The 21,677-nt window shown below is 38.2% G+C and overlaps 1 protein-coding gene across 1 annotated transcript in view; it reads left to right on the forward strand.

The window, feature by feature from the left end:
* Window positions 1-8,343, forward strand: part of OXCT1 (3-oxoacid CoA-transferase 1) — a 151,507-nt gene extending 143,164 nt beyond the window's left edge. Inside the window, exons 16-17 of the mRNA XM_036910883.2 lie at window positions 1,590-1,691; window positions 6,519-8,343. Coding sequence (XP_036766778.2) covers window positions 1,590-1,691; window positions 6,519-6,560 — 144 coding nt within the window. The 3' untranslated portion in view covers window positions 6,561-8,343. The remainder of the gene's footprint in view (window positions 1-1,589; window positions 1,692-6,518) is intronic.
* Window positions 8,344-21,677: the final 13,334 nt, after the last annotated feature.

Genomic DNA, 21,677 nt, shown 5'->3' on the forward strand with positions numbered 1-21,677 from the left:
TCCTCAGTTTAAATTACCTTTTCCACCAAAACCAACCATGTTATCTGTGAATTCATCAAACAAACAGAGAATGCAAGTACCACTGGTTCCCTAGATATTTCCCTAGAAAAATAACGATTAACTGGAGACTAATAAACATTTCAGGTCTTTAAGTTGGGTTCACATACAAATGACAATAAGTTAAGCTATTTAAGGAGAAAGAATATATCTGTACACTGTCCCTGCTGTGTCCCAGGCATGATGCCATGTGCTCAAAGGATGTCTGTTATTATATTTCTCCTTTATAACAATCTTGGAAAGTGGGTTTTTTGATATCCATCTACAGATATGGAAGCTTCACTAAAGACTGCATGCCTAGTGTGCAGCAGAACTGGAATACTAGTCCAGCTTGAAAGCCAGGGCTCTTTACTCTCTGTTACTGTTTTCCTATTAGCCACCCAACCAGGAGTGTGTTTAAAAATGACAGTTCAGGGCTTGGCTTCCAAGCTATCTGAAAATAAATAGTGTATATCTGCCAATAATAGTTGAATTCAAGGTAAATGTAGAAGAGAAAGATGATCTGGGAAACATAATATTTAAGTCTGAGGAAGAGAAAACTAACAGCTCTAGAGGACAACTGGTAGACCAGTGAGTTAAATCATAGGGAAGTGGTTTTGGCTTTGATGGGTAGAGCTTCCCACCAGTAGACAATCTGCCTTGAGACAAGTGAGCCTTGTGCCACTAGAAATTTCTAAGCAGAACCCCAGTGACCTCTCAGAAGAATGTTTTGAAGAATTCCTGAGTAGGAAGTTATAGTAAATGACTCAAGTTGTCATATTACTAAATGTAACAGCATGTGTTCAAAACCAGAGACAACAGGTTGAGTCTACCTGCTGAGGTCAAGGTGTCCCAGTTGACACTGCTATCACCTGGTGTTAGTAACCAGAATGTTGCAATGGAACATTTAAGGTGAAGTTGGCCTTCTCGTGCTTGTTCCAAACATAAGCATCTTTGTTTTGCATATCAGAGGGATATTCTGGAGCTAGCCTCTTGGACCTACGTGTATTCAGAGGACTTAAAGGGAGAATTTTAATTTTAAACTCAGCAGAGTGGGGGTCTTTCAGGGCCAGAACAACTACCCTTTATAATTACTCCTGGCCATTTCAGCATGTTTAATTTCCTGTTAACTCCTTATCAAGTAGCACTGACCAACTTTTTCTTCACCATCCCTGTGCTTTCACTTTTCTTCACTTCTTTCTTTCTTTGGATCACTATTAATCATTTAATTGAAATTTTGACCAAAAGTGTTAGATCTAACAAAAGGGAAGTAGTTTAAAAAAATTAGGCAAAATAGCAAATACCATCAATAGCCAACACTCATTTGTTTTCTGGCATCAGCAGCTGTGCTCCACAGTGAACTGCCCATGAGGGAGCTGGTATTTATTCTCACCAAAATTAAATAGTTACGGTCAACATGTTTTCATTGATGATTTTCAGTCTTGTTCTGGGTCTTGTTTCTCCTTTAACAACTTAAGATGCTATTTTTGTTTTGTGTTATTAAATAATTACTGTGGTAGAGATTGTCACTGTCATTTTCTTGACTCCAACAGGCTGTGTTTGATGTGGACAACAAGAAAGGGCTGACTCTCATTGAACTCTGGGAAGGTCTGACAGTGGATGACATAAAAAAGATCACTGGGTGTGGTTTTGCAGTAAGTGTTTCTGTGAACAAATCCAACCACTTATCCTATATCATGAGCTTGATCAGTGGGTATTTACAGGACATGAACCATTAATTTGTGGTCATTTGGAGCTGACCTTTGCAGAGAACAGAGTGGAAGGAAGGGTGCCTTCAGATGAGAGCAGGTGGGAGCAGGAACGGGCTCTGACTCACGGGCCAGATTTGGCTCAGAAGTCAGTAGCAGAGGGGGAGGAACCACCAGGAGCTGCTGGAAACAGAAGGTTGAACTTAAACTCTTTGAAACTTTCTGTAAAGTCCCTTGGAATCTTCAGTTCTTAGGTTACCTATCAACTGTGGCTAAACTTAACACAAAAGTGAGAGCCACCCACACATGAAGAAATGATACTTCCTTATTTTCAAATTCATCTATTATGGCTTTCTCTGATTCATTTCTATGCCTGATCATTCCATCCATTGAAGGTAATAGAATATTGACTTTCTACGCCCTCAGATTTATAGTCCAAAATAGGTGTATCCTGCATTTGAAGAAAAACTTAGTGCATAAAAACTGAGACTTATAAAGCAAATAAGCACATCAAGGGAGTATCCATTTAAGAAAACCCCAAATGCCTTTTTAAAGCAAAGAGATTAATACTATATAAACCCTATGTAATACACTATAAATAATCACCCTTTAATGTAAGTGCTTGTTTATAAATCACTAATCACCTGCCTAATGAGGGTTGAGAGAATGGCTTAGCCCACTTGAAATTAATCAGAAGTAAAGATGAAATGTCTCTAAAAAAAATGAAGGACAACAATTTGCTTCTTACATACCTTTTTAAGATCAGATTTATGAGTTGAAATGAAATATATTTATAATGAGAAGAAGTGCTGCAGTTACCCATCCTGGAGAAAGTAATTAACAAAACTTACTTGATAAATCAGACATAAATTTCATACATTTCTTCCTTAGCTACTGCATGCTTGGCTGGTAACTATTAGTGCATGACAAATTTCTGTAAAAACAATTTTGCTGCATAATTTCATTATCCACATATAACTGTTTCTGGTAGGTCTTTTTCCATTAACCTTGTTCAAATTTCCCTTTGGAAAAAAGAAGTCTGCCAGCAATACCTTGCATGAAAAGCCCATCTTTAATTAGCTTCCCAATAACCTTAGGGGAAAAAAAATGAAATTTGTTTATACTTTAACTATTTAGAATTCCTTACTCTAAATAAAAGCAAACAATTCTTCTTAATCAGCTATTCTTTATATTTTTTCTCTATGTGGATGAGTTAACCTTTTCTTTATCAGGTAGCATTTTTGAAATTCATAGAATGTTCAGTTTTTGTTGCAAAAGAGAGCATGCAAAAGGAAGGCCCTCATTATTCTTTTTATTCAAGTAGGTAAGTCAGAAATGATGAAGATAGATTTTTACTATTTCTGCCTTTTTTTAAAGTGCTAGTTTCCATATCTTAATACATTAAAACATATCTCTATGGTCCCTTTTTTATTACTGTACCACCCCCTCACTTTTGATGCTGACCTGTAATTTTGTTTCTGACAAATTAGGCTGTTGAGATGAAATGTTAATTTGTATGTCAGTGTTGTCCTGAAAATGAAAAGGTGTATGAGCTGAACCATCTAGACAAAAGACCTAGTTTTTGAAGATCTGATGATCAATGGCGTCTCTTTAGACCCTGACAGAGAAAAATCACATTTAGCAAATAGTTTATCTGTAATTACAGTCTAGGGACTGGAATGCTCTGATTGGTAAAATGTTCTGTTTAATAGCTGGGTCATCAATCAGATAGAGTTAATAATAAAAGTAGATTGAGGATATCATTTTTTATTTGATAATTCAGAAGGTATTCCATGTCATAATTCAGAAAATATTCTAAAAGATTACTATTACATAGGTAGCAGTAATTTGACTCTATATATGACTATATATACAAGTTACTCAAGATTTCTGTTAGAGAAAAGGCCCACTCAGTTTTTACTGTATAATTGGAAGTGAATATTCTAGAAAGGATTAGACCAGCCAGGTTGTTGCATAACAAAGGAAAAAGGTAAAAACCTAAGTCAAAGTAATTGTGAAAATTTGTTAACATTTCCTCATATTAAAGCTATGACAAGCTAATAAAAATGTCAATTTTCTTTATTTTTCACCATAGTTATTTCAGTCAGTATGTTGCTGCCAGTTACTTGATGGGCCAAAGTAAAAATTTTTTAAAAAGGTGACATTCTGTCGTTTAAATACCATCATCTCCAAAATATCTTTTTCCAATGAATAGTTAATTCAGTTCTTTATTCATTTCTTTCTTTTTTGATGCATACCTAAGTTACATAAAATATGTTTTTCTTTACCATATATGTCTGTGGATCTAGTTTGAAATAGAATATTTTCTTTGTATTTATTGTTTAGCTTAAAAAATTAAAATAAATCTGTATTTGAACATCATGTGGTAAAAGAAACTTCCAGAAGTCACTAGTATCCATGATTATTTATTAAACACCCAGTGTATGTCCCATATCAAACAATGAAATGTGAATAAAATAGAACAGATTGATATAGTTCCTACTCCCAAGGACCTTGGTCTTATTCTACAAGGAGGAATACATCTAAACCATCAATGGCAAACAATTAACTAAGAATACTGCTTATTTATACGTTTGTAGTGGAATCTGAAAGAAGTCAGCTCTATCCATTTTTTGCCAAGTTGAATAAATTTATACACTTAATATCTACAGTGACCTGGCATTGTACCAGAATTAAACATATAGGCTCGGGATTTCAGTGGACTGGGAAGACAAATTGTTGGCTTATCCCCTACACTTAAAATCATATAGTCTTTGTGCTTGGCCTGTAGATCACCTTGGCAGGATTATCTGCTTCAGTTTGCATGGGCTTACAAAGTTGATGAGACTGTGGGATAATAGAATGAAAAATGGTGGTTTATGAAATGTTTTTCATTACAAAGAGACAGGCCAGGTCAATCTACATAAAGCTTCATCTTCTTTTCTGATAAAAGCCAGTTTCCACATTGAGGATATAAATGGTATTAAGAGCTCAAAATGAGGCTAACATGACAAGGAAGAAAAATCATATGTTTAGTTAAAAAATTAAGGTGTCCAGTTTCCTTTTAAAGGATATCCTATAAAGCATTATTGGAAATGATCTGTTTAAAAAAAAATTTTTTTTTTCATTAAATTATTTCCACAGATGCTCTGTTGTTTAAAAAAAGAAAATGGATTGTTTGTGAGACACACTCTCTAAATTCTAAGAGCCCATAAGTGTTTTATTCTTTTCAGTAGAGTTTAAGATCTGTGCAAATGTGGGCTGTGGCTGTGGGCTGTTTATTATATGTCTATTATTTCTCTACTGTTACCTGTCTGCTCCTGGAACTGACAAGTCTGGAGGAGCTCTCCTTTATCCTGAGCTTTATATACCAAGCCATATACCAAATCTCTTTGTTTCCTGGTCATGTCATTCTTTTAGTAGAAAAATGGAAAGAGGGCAGAAACTCTTGGCATTGTGAAGAGTTAATACAGAAACAATTTATAAATGAACTAAAAATCTTTAACCTCAGCAAGGCCAAATAATTCCTTTTTCCTTCTATTTTTAATATTGACATAACCTCTGTTAGAAACCTTTCTTCTGGTTCTTTGAAGCTGATCTAATCCACTCACTCATTTGTTCATTCATTAATTTAGCAAAATATTAACTCTTTATTTTGGCAGAATGCCTCTTAGACCCACTTCTATTGCCATATCCTTGAGAGGCTCAAAAAACTCACCAAGTTTTTAATATATATAGCTGTGCTTTCCATGGGACTCAGTGCGTATTTGCCAGATTGAATTAAAAAATCTGTATCTGTCATTCACCTTAAAAGAGCTGTCAAAGTTAAGCAAGACCACTTACATTTAGGTTTCTTCTTCTATCAGCTCAACCATTAAATGTAGACCTGTCCTCATTTTTCTCTGCTTCAGGACTCTTAGGAATGCATTGGCTGTTCTGTACCTTAAACATAATTTAGTCAACATTTATTTTTTTTTGTTGAAGTATAGTTGATATATAACACTATATTGGTTTCAGGAATATAACATGGAAAGTTCAGCAATTACATATATTATGAAATAACACAATGAGTGTAGTAAGTGTAGTGACTGTCACCATACAAAGATATTAAAATATTATTGACTGAATTCCCTATCCTGTACTTTTAGTTCCCATGACTTACTTTGTTCATTTGTTTACTATTATTTTTCACACTCTTACCTCCTTTATGTAATAATTTGAAATTTTTTCATTGCCTTTATGTAATTTTTATTCTGATTCCAAAATTTCTGATAAAATTTGTTATTTATCATACATCTCTTCACCAACGTATGTATCTAGTTAATCCAAAGACTACACTGAGTGTCTCAACAAAACTGTGACTGGGCCCACTTTGAGGATTTTGAGACCTGCCACTTAATTTGTATCTCTGTTTTTGAGTGAGGTCTCAGAAGCATCACTTTCAGCGCTCTGGTCCATTCAGTAGAGAGCTTAGATATCAGGACCCTTTCTCTGTCTCCCTCTGCTTCTACGCTCTCCCTGTTACCAGTCTTGGTGACGCCTAATTTAGGAGCTATAATGCAAGAAGGTGGGAAACTCCTAAATACAATGTCAGTAGTAAAGAAGTTCTCCATTTCAGGGGTTCAGAATGGAGAATAATGAGGCAGCTTAAGGTGATGGCCATGGCAATGCTACATGTTTCCTATATCTTTCAGGTTTGGAAATTTATAGGAGAGATGCAAATACCATGAGGCTTTTCATAATTTGGTTATTTTTTTCTTTTTCTTTTACCAGGTTTCACCAAATCTCATGCCAATGCAGCAGATTTCAACTTGAAATGTGGAATAGACATTTGTCCCAGGCTATGTGTTTTTCATTTTGATCTCATAGGATTTCATTGAAATGACATCAGTAATCATAATTGTATATTCAACATGCAGTTTTTGACATTTCCTGCTATCATTTTATGCTTTGTGCAGCCGTATAGACTTTGTTCTCTCAAGTATGCTGTGACATTTTAATGAATATCAGAAAGAAAAAATATAAACGATTATCTTGATTGTTTTATAAGTGCTAAGAAGGCTATCATTACAGTTGGTGCTCACATTGGATTTATCTTCATCTTCTGTGGTATGTACACTAAATTGTGTGCAGTTTGTGCCAAGATGGGCCCTTAGGAAGTGTTTCATTGATTTGCTGGCCCTCCTAACTAAATCATGACATGCAGAGAAAGAAGAATGAGGGGGAAAAATAGCCCAGATTATACCCAAGGCAGCATTATATTAGTCCTGAGAGAGAGCGTATACATGAGTTTGGATTAGGAGAAATGCTGTCTTAATGACTGTTTTTCCTTCAGCCTCCTCTGACTTTGCTTTTGCAGGCCCCTGATTTAATGATTACATCATGTGTCAGTAGGACATCTCTCTTCCTCCCTCACTTTTTGTAACTATATAGGTGCCCATGAAGGCAAATAGGAACATCTGTGTGGGAGAAGTAACTGACTGTGGGAGGGGCTGATGGGTATAGGATCTATAGGGGCTGACATCCCACCAGGAAGTTGCCTTTATAAACCAACCAACCAACCAACCAACCATGCATTGCCAAAGATGAAGGTTTATTATAGGAAAAGGGCTATAATCATAACTGGTCTAGCCATTTTTCTCATTTTAAAACAGTGCTATATTCCTATGTATCTGAAAGAGTTTTCTCTATATCATTCAGGCCCAGTGGGCTACTTGTACAAAGCCAAGAGGGACTGTAGGATGATTCACCATGAATCCATCCAGTCACAATGACAGCAGTGTTTTAAAAAAGGGTTGGGGGTGGGGGGCGCTTTCATATTTCTAAATATTGAATGCCTTTTTCTATAGAACAGTGTTCTTACTGCTGCCTAGGCTACTTTCTTGAACAAAGTACTTTTACTTCAGCTTTATCCTAATAGAGGAAATAATGATAAACCAAATTCAGGATCTGAAGAGCTGTGAACTTTCGTTGTTAAAAAATAAACATGGTGGATTAACTTCTATAAGGAACTTCTCCTCTGCCATGTCTTCAGTACCAAACAGTTGCCTGGAAGCATAGCAAGCATCCTGGATATCAAATGGGAGAAAAATACGGGCACCTGAGGACAGGCCAGGCAGCTGTCCTGTAGACATAGCATAGTATAGTGCAATCAATCATTCGTCAGCCACCAGGTAGAGGAATTCACAGGTGTCATTAGGTGTCATCACCTGAAAGCCATCAGGTACAGCTGCATTGGTGTCATAAACAGTATTAAAAGGAGGAGAGAGGCTTTTTTGAGAGTATCACACTCTATATGTAAAATAATCTTTATGGCTGGCTGTTGAATGCATATTCTCCTGGTACTGGTAAAAAGGACTTTGCAATGTCAGGAGAATAATATATATCTCTTTTAGAGTTATGATTTGGAAAAATGCATGTTATTGATGGTTGCTATACTTGCAGACTTACCTGCTTCTCATTCCAGACTGTTACTTTAGAATAATGTGATTCTAAGAATGTTCCCAATTTTGAGTGTCAAAATCTAAGTAGATGACTGTATATTCTTGATTAAAGAGTACCGTGAATGTTAAGAAATACAGTAAATATTTTGAATTGATATAGATTGGTGTGATTGCTCTTTTTTCTCATTCCACAACAGTGTGACTAAACATGAGACTAACAACAAAGATTGGTGGAATGGCCTACAATAAAGTCAGCACACTTTACTGCTTGTAATCTAGTTTTTCTTTTCTTTTTATCTTACCAAAGAAAAGATACTATCCTTCATAAAAGAACAAGTGAAATATTTACCCAAATAAATTCTGACTTTTCTCCTTGTCAGACCAATTATTTATTTGTCTATAAAAATTGATTATCCCAGGTTTCATGTGTTAATATTCTTTTTGCTTTTATCAAACTTTAGGTCACACATACTTTAGTTGGCCAGTGGTGTGTTGCGTTTGCTGGCATTTGGAAGTGGCTCTAGTGGTAGGCTACCCAGCATCTGCATTGTTCTGGTAACAGACTCACCCCCTGGCCAAGGGGTTGGATGTGTGCCCAGGACATGTCTCCTTTGGTGGCTCTCCTTTGTCCATAGTGGTTATACCCAGCAGTGGGCAAATGACCCAGGATGTACCAGCTAGTTTATTTCTCCCATATTTAAAAACTGGAGAGAGAAGCCAATTTTCTTATACCTTTGCAGTCACTAAGCCATAAGAATGTGAGTCTGGAACCAACACACCCAGTTTCCCCCCTTCACTGATGTGTGTGGGCACACACACGTACATGCATGCATGCACCCTACCAGGTGAGCTCCAGTTGGAGAGAAAAAAGCTGAAATTCAAACACACTGAGCTGTAGGAAGGGAGCATCCCAGTGGTATTTGTGCTCCTGGTTCTGGATACGCCTGAGGTCAACTTTCCTCCAGCCATGTTTGTGCATGGGCCAGTTCTACTGTTTTGCTTAAGCTGGGTCTTAGTCACCTGAAATCAGAGAATGAACTCAAAAAACTTTGGCAGTACTTGGCTCTGGGAGGGACCTGATCTCCTGCAGAAGTTATACAGAATATGAACAAAACTGTTTGCACCAGGTCCCAGAGAACACATAGAAAAGAATTTATAGAAGTTACCAATGTGTAGGGAATATTGCAGGAAGAGGTTTTCTTTCTCTTATCATCTCAGTATAGGCAGCACAACTTTGCAAATTATTCCAGTGGAAGTATAAGTAGAGATTTATTCTGTGAATGGGTTTCTTTGCACTAACATTCTCCCTTTCCTCACAGGGTGTGATCTCAAGTTTCTTAAGCTTATCTTCAGATTTTCCATCTTTAAAATGGGTAGAATATGCTCTTTTCCCCATGGTTCTGTAAGATGTATGTAATTAATACATCTGGTTGCAAAAATACTGACAGATGTTTGTAAAATGCTGTCCTGTAATAGTAGGTTGGGAAAATTAGCAATTGTTCCTCTCCTTTATTTTTCATTGTCTGTACTGACTTTTTACCTAAGACTGTACTGAATATCAAAGTATGCTTAAGTTTAAATATCACTGTCATGTGATCTGAATGCATATCTGTGTGACTTAAATTCTCCTGCCTCTATAATATTAGACATGTTTGTGCAAAATTTTCCAAAGACACTCTTTATGGACCATGTAGCAAGTCCTGTGAGAATAGTGTCTGCACCAATCCTGGTAAACAGTCTACAATTGTACCTGTAGTTAACAATATGGTATTTTATGTTAAATGTTGTTACTACAATAAAAAAATAATGGAGTCTTATATTCAAAGAAATACGACAGTAACATAATGTTCTCATGTGGCGTGTGTCTTCATGGTCCTGTTGCCTTCTCACCCATACACCCACCCCCACGAGCTTCACAGGCTCGTGCTATGCCAGGTTTTTTCTTTCCATGGCCCTGTCTTCCATTGGCCTTGCAAGTCTACAGTTGCACCAAACAAGACAATTCCTTCCCTGAAAGCCGCAATTAAACACAAATGATATTTGGTTGTGGATGTTATATATGTTTGATGATCACCATCATTACTTTTAATGGGGTGCCATTCTGGATGGTGCACTTGTGAACACCTCAGGCAGCTGTTTGGGCTGTGTGGTAGCATGGAGTCTATTGGAAACACTCCTATTTCCACTAACACAATATGGGAGCCCAGGTGCCCAAAGCAGTCATTTTATATCTTCTGTTCATTCCTAGGCATTCCATCTTTTACCCCTTAAAATCTCAGGAGGAAATCAGACACATTTTGAAATATCAGTCAGATATTTCAAAATGTGCGCATAGTGGCCTCACTTTGGAATGTAGCATATATATTGTGTGTGTATGTTTTGTATATTAGTAAAACAGCTGCATGACTTGCCAGTGGTAGGTTTCAAAAATGTTTGTTGAGTCAGTTTACTAGTTGGAAACATGAGATGATAATAAGCCAGGCTTGAGGATGTCCTTCGGGTAAATAATTAGGTAAGACCTCTAAGAAAGGTAGGTAGAGAAAGGGAAAGAAACTAGAGGTTGAATCTAGAGGCTGTCACAAAGGTGTAAAGAGACCTGCAATAATCATCTATACTTGTTTGGCATTTTATAATTTACAAAACACCTAAAATATGCTAGCTAGCTTATTTCACTCTCACAATAATCTTCCAGGGAGATATTACCTCCATTAAAATTAACCTCATTAGAGTGAAGTAAATAATGTCCATCAAGTCTTCAATCAAATTAGCCTTTCAGAGCTAATGTTGGACTTTGCCAAGGTAGTTAATGAGATGTGAATTAAATCCCCTGAATAGAACTAGATTTGTTGCTCTCTGGTAAGCTATAAAACAGTCCAAAACCTTTAAGGAGGCAAGTATTGAAGCATTTTGTTCTTCCACGTAGCTCTTGTGCACAACCCAGTTTGTAAGGAAATGGGTAGTTGCCAAAATAAAAAGGCTAATGGCACCCACTGGGCAAAATGTCCCTGTGAAAGACTTGGAATTACTGGGTTTGCTCATATAAAAGGCCCTGTGTAGGCACCCACAGGTAAGAATGTTCAGCTGATACCAGCAGGAGAGACTGATAGGCATTGCTTCATCTTTGTAGCTGAACACCTTTCTGAAATTTGTTTTCCATGGCATTAACCTTTACCCACACTCAAAATCGCACTTGTGGCTCAGAACCCCAGAGATAAGGTTGCTACTGACAGTCTGAAAATACATACTCCTGGTGACATGGAGAGAGCATCACTCAGTGAGATCTAGTGCCATTCCCTTCACCTGGGAAGACAGGGGCCATGGGAAGAAAACCAGCACAGCCCTGGAGCCTGTGGAGCTATTGGAGGTGGTATAAGGGTGAGAAGGCAATAGGGCTGTGAAGACATACACAGGAGAAAATGATTTGGTACTACAATATCTTTTTGAATATAAGACCCTGTCAATTTCTTTTTTATTGTAGTAAGAACATTTAACATGAGATCTACCCTCTTACCAAACAATATAGTTAACTATAGGTACAATGTAATACAGCTGAACTCTAGAACTTACTAATCTTGTGTAAGTGAAATTCTGTACCCCTTGAACAGCAACTCCTCATTTCCCCTTCTCCCAGACCCTGGCAACCACCATTCTGCTCTCTGTTTCTATGAGTTTGACTATTTTAGGTATCTCATATAATTGGAATCATGCAGTATTTGTCCTTCTGTGACTGGCCTAATATAAAATGTCCTCCAGATTCATCCATGTTGTTGTATATGGCAGTATTTTTCTTTTTTATGGCTGTATAGCATTCCATTTAGTGTGTGTACCATATTTTCTTTATCCATTTATTCATTGATGGGCATTTGAGTTGTTTCTATGTCTTGGCCATTGTGAATAATGCTGCAGTGGACATGGGAGTGCTAATCTCTTCGAGATCCTGATTTCGATTCTTTTGGATATACACCCAAGAATGTGATTGAGAGATCATATGATCATTGTATTTTTAATTTTCTGAGGAACTTCCATAATGCTTTTATAGCAACTGCACCATTTAGTGTTCCCACCACAGTATACAAGGATTCCAGTTTATTCATGTTCTTGTCAACATTTGTTATCTTTTGTTTTGGTCATAGCAGTCCTACTAGGTTTTAGGTGATACTTTATAGTGGTTTTGATGTGCATTTCCTTGATGATTAGTGACAATGAGAATCTTTTCATATACCTGTTTGTCACTTGTGTGCTTTCATTGGAAAAATGTCTATTCAGGTCCTTTGCCCATTTTTGAATTGGGTTATTTAAACTTTTATTATTGAGTTGTAGGAGTTCCTTACATAGATGCAGTACCACTAGTCTATTTTTACTTCTGTTGCCTGTGCTTTTGGTGTTATATCCAAAAAGTCATTCCAAGACCAATTTCCAGAAGATTTTCTCCCCTGTTTTCTAGTAGTTTATAGATTTTTGTCTTATGTTTAAATAATCCATTTTAAGTTGGTTTGTATGTGGTAATACATATCTAAGTGTCCTATTCATTTACATATGGATATCCAGTTTTCTCAACACTGCTGAAGAGACTTTCTTTTCCCCATCACATATTCTTGGTACCCTTATTGAAAATCAGTTGACCATATATACATGTATTTATTTCTGGGCTCTCTATTCTTTCCATTGGTCTATATTGAAGACACCATCAATTTAAAAATGCATTATGATTTTATTTACTTTTTATCACTTAAAAATTTTATTGTATGTATGCATATTGTTTTTTTTTAGATTTTCTCTCAGTCTCAGATAAGTTTGCCTAGTATTTAAAACAAAGAAGTTTCATTAATGATATTTTATTCAGCTGATAGACACATGTAATTAGTGGCCCAAGGACATTTGTTCATTGGTAATCCAGGGGCTTCTCACTGACAAAGGGTTTATGTTGTCTAAGAGATAGGTTAGGGATGGGGATCAAGTCAGGACAAGGATGAGAGGGGCTTGCGGTACCTGCCTCAGCCTCTCCTGGAGCAGTGGGACTGTCACAAGGTGGCTGAGGGAGCCAAGGCAATCACAGGATACCATCCTTCGTGAAATGCTTCTCAATTTCAGAGTCGCTAAAATGTGAGAAACTGCTTATCTTAGAATCAGTGAATTGGAGGGGTCCTCTAAGGCCTTTCTGAATCAGCATAATGTCTGATTAAAGACTCTTTTAAAGAAACATATCGTTATAACTTTCAAGTACATACAGAACTGACTGCATAACCCTTAGGGACCAGCTGTATGGAGAGAAGAGTTAATAATTGTATTAGTTTTGTGTAAATAATGCTTTAAAACAGTTCTTCCAAGCAGTCTGAATAGTTACGTAATCTTTTCATCATGGTTTGTCTCCCAGGTATGTCTCTATGTCCTCCCACCCTTTCCACCTAACTCCCATCTTTTCCATAACCATAATTCTATCTTAGGTATATATGAGTTTATTCTAAATGTGAAAAATGTTCAATATTGTAATTGAAGGTGTTTAACATATCACAGATACCCAAATACATAAACAAACATAGAAAACCAAAGCATTTGAGGAGGCACTTCCATTAAGTCAGTATCATCAAACTCTATGTGAGATTGTTGAAGAAGGAAGAATGCCATTTAGGATGAGTGTTGCTATGGAATAAATGTTTGTGTCCCCCACAAAATACATATGTTGAAACCCTAATCCCATTATGATAGTATTTAGAGGTAGGGCCTTTTTGGAGGTAATAGGTTTAAAGAAAGTCGTTAAGAGTGGGGCTTCCATGGTGGGAATAGAGCCCTTAGAAAAGATCAGAGCCCATTCTCTGCCTTGTGGATGCAGCAAGATGGCAGCCATCCGCAAACCACGAAAAGGGCCCTCACCAGACCCAGATCTTCCAGCATCTTTATCTTGGACTTCCCAGACTCCAGAACTGTGAGAAATAAATGTTTAATGTTTAAGCCACTCTATGGTATTTAGTGTAGCAGCCTGAATTAAGACTAATGTGATCAACTTGGAAAAAGCCCAAGAAGACAAAGATTTAAAAAGAATAAAATACACAGAATATTTAACTCATAGAAGAGACTCTAAAGAAGTGATAATACAAATTTAAGGAACTATTACATATATCTAATGAAGAATGCCCCAGGTCAAGAAAAGGAGAAGAACTGGGGCCGAGAGTTGGGGGTGAGAAATTTAATTTAAGCAGCGTTTCCAGACATTGAAACCTTAGAACAGGAATTAAATCATTTACCTATTTATTTATTCACTCATTCATTCATTCATTGGTAGGAATTGAGGGAGGGATAGGGACTGGAGAAGTTTTGTGTAGTCTGATTTAAAGACAGTCTTGATATTTAATATTCCTGAAGTATATTCAGGGATATTGGCTTTACAGTCTAGATCCTCTTTGCAAGCTTACCAACTCTCATTTAACCCAAGAAATACATTAGCATATGCTTGGCAAACTAGTTGCTCAATAAATTTTAGTGAGGAAGTGAATAAAGAGTGGATGAATTAAGGAAAATAACTCAGTGGTATAAGTATCATGGTCATACAAAATTCAGTTTGTCTTTTTACCCATCTAACTCCAAATAATAACAACAAATAAATCCACAACTGGTTTTGGGGATATGACAGTGATAGTTTAGATCTTCCTTTATCTCTCTCTATTTTCATTTTATTTAAATAGTTTTTCTTTGTTTCTTCTCATCTCCCCTTTCATTTTTCCTTCAATTATTTTCTTTCAACATACATTTTTTGAGCACTTTATCAGTGAGGATCCAATCAGGAGACAGAAACTACATGGTAAATTGAACAGGGAAATTTTACTATAAAGAATTATTAACTATAACAAGGAATTGGAATAATTAGGAATTGGCTGGTATGAACAGGAGAGGAGTCTAAACAATACTGGTAGTGGATATGAGGAACCACCACACCCCCTAGGTTTGAGATCAAGCATCTCAAGAAGAGGCCTGCAGGACTGAGATCCAGACCCTTTGGAAAGAGCAGTGCTGTGGCTCACTGGATGACAAAGGAACAACTTGTAGTGCCATGCCAGCAGAACTTGCTGAAAATCTGCCTCAGAGGAGGCAGAAGAACCCATCCCCAAGGGGATGTTCAGAAGTTGCCACAAAGCCACCTAAGGAGATGCCAGGGATGCCATTGGGACATGGTGAGGTGTCTCACCTGCAGCGCTCCACTGCGAAGCCCCTGAGGGAGTGCTGGGGGAAGCACGTGGCACTGAACCCCGATAGCCACCACACACTGCAGGAACCACCAACTGGATAAGCCAATTGTGCTTCAGTTTGGGATGCTGGAGAAGTTGTGTGGACTCTAGGGGCTGGATGGGGGAAAACTGTGAGCTGCAAGACCCAACAAGAGAAGTACACCATATCAGGAGGAGAAGCCACCTCCTCCTCCAGTGCCTCTCACAGCCTCCTATTGACAAAGCTGAATGTTGTTCCAGTTGGCAAAGGAGTACTGTTTTCAGGGCCCATCTCCATTACCTTGGTGAAGACAATGAAGGGTGGATTTGGAGCTGAAAGTCAATAAATTGATAGCCTGCATAACTACCTCCCATGAGTCACAGGGTGCTAAGCTCTAGGAATATACCAGTAAGAGTGTAGAGAAATAGCTCGCAATCAAATGATCACATTATTTAGAGTAAATTTATAATTGTGTTGAGATTTCCTTTTCTATGAAGGAAAAGTATGTGTACGGTGAGACACTGTCTAGGGGGGTCTTGAAACTTCATACATGCCTTTTATTAGCATATCCTTAAATATGCCATAGGTCATTCAGTAAAATGAATAGCCATGTTTAGAAAGAAACTAAAATGACTCTCAACAACTGAAAGAAACAAAACAATAGGGAGATCAAGTAGTGTATGAATTACTATGATCTACATAAAATCAGAAGGAATTCTGCCATAAACAGTGCAATATTCCTGGTAAGGAGCAGTTGGAGGCAAGACCAACCATCATTTATGCTTGATTTAAGAAAATCTGAACTTTATAGTTTCAGTGAGATATTAGAATTACTTGAAAGGATTAAAACTAGAATAATCCTGGTCCAGTGTAAGGGGCATACAACTCAATGGCTATTGTAGTCATTTGATTATAGATGTTTTATTGTGGAAAGGATGTTATATAGATATGATCTGTTCTGAAAGGGTCAATGAAAATATACAGTTGTGAGTCAGGAAATGCATCAGTGAGAAAGTTGCTGACCAAGTGGAGCCAGCTGTGTTTTTCAGAGAGGAAGCAATTGTGAAATGACCTCATTGTCATCTGTAGTCTCAGGAAGGACAGAAATGTTCTGAATACAGCAGAGCTTATGGTACAACTGGACATGTTTACAAAGTCAAGTCAGGCAGAAGGGGAAAAGAGTGCTTCAAGTCAGAACACCAGCTGTACATAGAGGAGATGCTCATGTTTTATCTCATATGAATTTCCATTTAATAAGGACACATCTTTTTCATTTCATCAAGATCATAGCAAAAAGATCAATCTAGTCCAGAAAAACAGTAATTATGGTAAAAATAATTCAGGAGATTGAGGCGGAGCCAAGATGGCAGCGTGAGTAGAGCAGGGGAAATCTCCTCCCAAAACCACATGTATCTATGAAAATATAACAAAGACAACCCTTCCTAGAGTAAAGACCAGAGGACACAGGACAATATCCAGAACACATCCGCACCTGAGAGAACCCAGCGCCTCACAAAGGGGGTAAGATACAAGCCCCGGCCCCGCGGGAGCCGAGCGCCCATCCCCCCAGCTCCCAGCGGGAGAAGAATAGGCAGAGCGGGAGGGAGACGGAGCACAGGACGGCCGAACACCCAGCCCCAGCCATCCGGGCCAGAACGCAGACACAGTACGTGCCCAGGGGGCCCTGGATGCTAGGGAAACAGGGCAGCAAGAACAGTCAGTAGGCACCGGAGGCCGGGTGCCGGAGGACATAAGAAAAGCACGCGACCATTATTCTTTCTTTTTTTTTTTTTGCTGTTTTGTTTTGGCAAGCGCTTTTTGGAAGTCTTAAAGGGATAGAGCCCCCAATACTAGGGAAACAGGGCAGCAAGAACAGTGAGCGGGCATCGGTGGCATGGCGCCGGAGGACACCAGAAAAGCGTGCGAACATTTTTTTTTTTTTTTTTGCTGTTTTGTTCCGGCGAGCGCTTTTTGGAAGTCTTAAAGGGATAGGGCCCTCAATACTAGGGAAACAGGGCAGCAAGACTGGTGAGCAGATGCTTGAGGCTGGTGCCGGAGAATAAAGAAAAACGAGTGGCCACTTTTTTTTTTTAATTAAAAAAAATTTTTTTTTTTTTTTTTGTGGTCATTGTTTTGTTTTGGCGGATGCTTTTTGGAAGTCTTAAAGGGGCAGGGTGGGACACTTAATCCAGAGGTAGGGAATCCGGGGATCTCTGGGCACCCTAGGCACCCTAAGTCCTGGGCTGCAGGGAGCAGGGAGGCCCCTTACGGAGATAAATAGCCTCCAGGCCTCTTCCCCTCCAACGCGACTCCACCACTTTGGAGCAGAGGCCTGAACCAGGCCACACCCACAGCAACAGCGGAGATAAACTCCATAGCAGCCGGGCAGGAAGCAGAAACCCTGTCTGCGCGCAGCAGCCCAGCACAAGCCACTAGAGGTCGCTGTTCTCCCAGGAGAGGAGGGCCACAAACCAACAAGAAGGGAAGTTCTTCCAGCCGTCACTCGTCCCAGCTCTGAAACTATTCCTATCACCATGAAAAGGCAAAGCTACAGGCAGACAAAGATCACAGAGACAACACCAGAGAAGGAGACAGACCTAACTAGTCTTCCTGACAAAGAATTCAAAATAAGAATCATAAACATGCTGACAGAGATGCAGAGAAATACACAAGAGAAATGGGATGAAGTCTGGAGGGAGATCACAGATGCCAGAAAGGAGATCGCAGAAATGAAACAAACTCTGGAAGGGTTTGTAAGCAGAATGGATAGGATGCAAGAGGCCATTGATGGAATTGAAACCAGAGAACAGGGATGCATAGAAGCTGACATAGAGAGAGATAAAAGGATCTACAGGAATGAAACAATATTAAGAGAACTGTGTGACCAATCCAAAAGGAACAATATACGTATTATAGGGGTACCAGAAGAAGAAGAGAGAGGAAAAGGGATGGAAAGAATCTTTGAAGAAATAATTGCTGAAAACTTCCCCAACCTGGGGGAGGAAATAATCGAACAGACAACGGAAATACACAGAACCCCCAACAGAAAGGATCCAAGGAGGACAACACCAAGACACATAATAATTAAAATGGCAAAGATCAAGGACAAAGAAAGAGTTTTAAAGGCAGCTAGAGAGAAAAAGGTCACCTATAAAGAAAAACCCATCAGGCTAACATCAGACTTCTCGACAGAAACCCTACAGGCCAGAAGAGAATGGCATGATACATTTAATACAATGAAACAGAAGGGCCTTGAACCAAGGATAATGTATCCAGCACGACTATCATTCAAATATGACAGTGGGATTAAACAATTCCCAGATAAACAAAAGCTGAGGGAATTTGCTTCCCACAAACCACCTCTACAGAACATCTTACAGGGACTGCTCTAGATGGGAGCACTCCTAGAAAGAGCACAGCACAAAACACCCAACATATGAAGAATCGAGGAGGAGGAACAAGAAGGGAGAGAAATAAAGAATCTCCAGACAGTGTATATAACAGCTCAATAAGTGAGCTAAGTTAGGCAGTAAGATATTAAAGAGGCTAACCTTGAACCTTTGATAACCACGAATTTAAAGCCTGCAATGGCAATAACTACATATCTTTCAATAGTCACCCTAAATGTTAAAGGGTTGAATGCACCAATCAAAAGACATAGAGTAATAGAATGGATAAAAAAGCAAGATCCATCTATATGCTGCTTACAAGAAACTCACCTCAAACCCAAAGACATGTACAGACTAAAAGTCCAGGGATGGAAAAACATATTTCAAGCAAAAAACAGCAAGAAGAAAGCAGGGGTTGCAGTACTAATATCAGATAAAATAGATTTCAAAACAAAGAAAGTAACAAGAGATAAAGAAGGACACTACATAATGATAAAGGGCTCAGTCCAACAAGAGGATATAACCATTCTAAATATATATGCACCCAACACAGGAGCACCAGCATATGTGAAACAAATACTAACAGAACTAAAGGGGGAAATAGACTGCAATGCATTCATTCTAGGAGACTTCAACACACCACTCACCCCAAAGGATAGATCCACCGGGCAGAAAATAAGTAAGGACACGGAAGCACTGAACAAAACAGTAGAGCAGATGGACCTAATAGACATCTATAGAACTCTACATCCAAAAGCAACAGGATATACATTCTTCTCAAGTGCACATGGAACATTCTCCAGAATAGACCACATACTAGGCCACAAAAAGAGCCTCAGAAAATTCCAAAAGATTGAAATCCTACCAACCAACTTTTCAGAAAACAAAGGCATAAAACTAGAAATAAACTGTACAAAGAAAGCAAAGAGGCTCACAAACACATGGAGGCTTAACAACACGCTCCTAAATAATCAATGGATCAATGACCAAATCAAAATGGAGATCCAGCAATATATGGAAACAAATGACAACAACATCTATAAGCCCCAACTTCTGTGGGATGCAGCAAAAGCAGTCTTAAGAGGAAAGTATATAGCAATCCAAGCATATTTAGAAAAGGAAGAACAATCCCAAATGAATGATCTAATGTCACAATTATTGAAATTGGAAAAAGAAGAACAAATGAGGCCTAAGGTCAGCAGAAGGAGGGACATAATAAAGATCAGAGAAGAAATAAATAAAATTGAGAAGGATAAAACAATAGCAAAAATCAATGAAACCAAGAGCTGGTTCTTCGAGAAAATAAACAAATAGATAAGCCTCTAGCCAGACTTATTAAGAGGAAAAGAGAGTCAACACAAATCAACAGTATCAGAAATGAGAAAGGAAAAATCACGACGGACCCCACAGAAATACAAAGAATTATTAGAGAACACTATGAAAACCTATATGCTAACAAGCTGGGAAACCTAGGAGAAATGGACAACTTCCTAGAAAAATACAACCTTCCACGACTGACCCAGAAAGAAACAGAAAATCTAAACAGACCAATTACCAGCAACGAAATTGAAGCGGTAATCAAAAAACTACCAAAGAACAAAACCCCCGGGCCAGATGGATTTACCTCGGAATTTTATCAGACATACAGGGAAGACATAATAACCATTCTCCTTAGAGTTTTCCAAAAAATAGAGGAGGAGGGGATACTCCCAAACTCATTCTATGAAGTTAACATCACCCTAATACCAAAACCAGGCAAAGACCCCACCAAAAAAGAAAACTACAGACCAATATCCCTGATGAACGTAGATGCAAAAATACTCAACAAAATATTAGCAAACCGAATTCAAAAATACATCAAAAGGATCATACACCATGACCAAGTGGGATTCATCCCAGGGATGCAAGGATGGTACAACATTCAAAAGTCCATCAACATCATCCACCACATCAACAAAAAGAAAGACAAAAACCACATGATCATCTCCAGAGATGCTGAAAAAGCATTTGACAAAGTTCAACATCCATTCATGATAAAAACTCTCCGCAAAATGGGAATAGAGGGCAAGTACCTCAACATAATAAAGGCCATCTATGATAAACCCACAGCCAACATTATATTGAACAGCGAGAAGCTGAAAGCATTTCCTCTGAGATAGGGAACTAGACAGGGATGCCCACTCTCTCCACTGTTATTTAACGTAGTACTGGAGGTCCTAGCCATGGCAATCAGACAAAACAAAGAAATACAAGGAATCCAGATTGGTAAAGAAGAAGTTAAACTGTCACTATTTGCAGATGACATGATACTGTACATAAAAAACCCTAAAGCCTCCACCCCAAAACTACTAGAACTGATATCGGAATACAGCAAATTTGCAGAATACAAAATCAACACACGGAAATCTGGGGCTTTCCTATACACTAACAATGAACCAACAGAAAGAGAAATCAGGAAAACAACTCCATTCACAATTGCATCAAAAAAAATAAAATACCTAGGAATAAACCTAACCAAGGAAGTAAAAGACTTATACTCTGAAAACTACAAGTCAGTCTTAAGAGAAATTAAAGGGGACACTAACAGATGGAAACTCATCCCATGCTCGTGGCTAGGAAGAATTAATATCGTCAAAATGGCCATCCTGCCCAAAGCAATATACAGATTTGATGCAATCCCTATGAAACTACCAGCAACATTCTTCAATGAGCTGGAACAAATAATTCAAAAATTCATATGGAACCACCAGAGACCCCGAATAGCCAAAGCAATCCTGAGAAAGAAGAATAAAGTAGGGGGGATCTCACTCCCCAACTTCAAGCTCTACTATAAAGCCATAGTAATCAAGACAGTTTGGTTCTGGCACAAGAGCAGAGCCACAGACCAATGGAACAGACTA

The sequence above is a fragment of the Manis pentadactyla genome, chromosome 2 (genome assembly GCF_030020395.1).
Source record: "Manis pentadactyla isolate mManPen7 chromosome 2, mManPen7.hap1, whole genome shotgun sequence".
NCBI lineage: Eukaryota > Metazoa > Chordata > Mammalia > Pholidota > Manidae > Manis > Manis pentadactyla.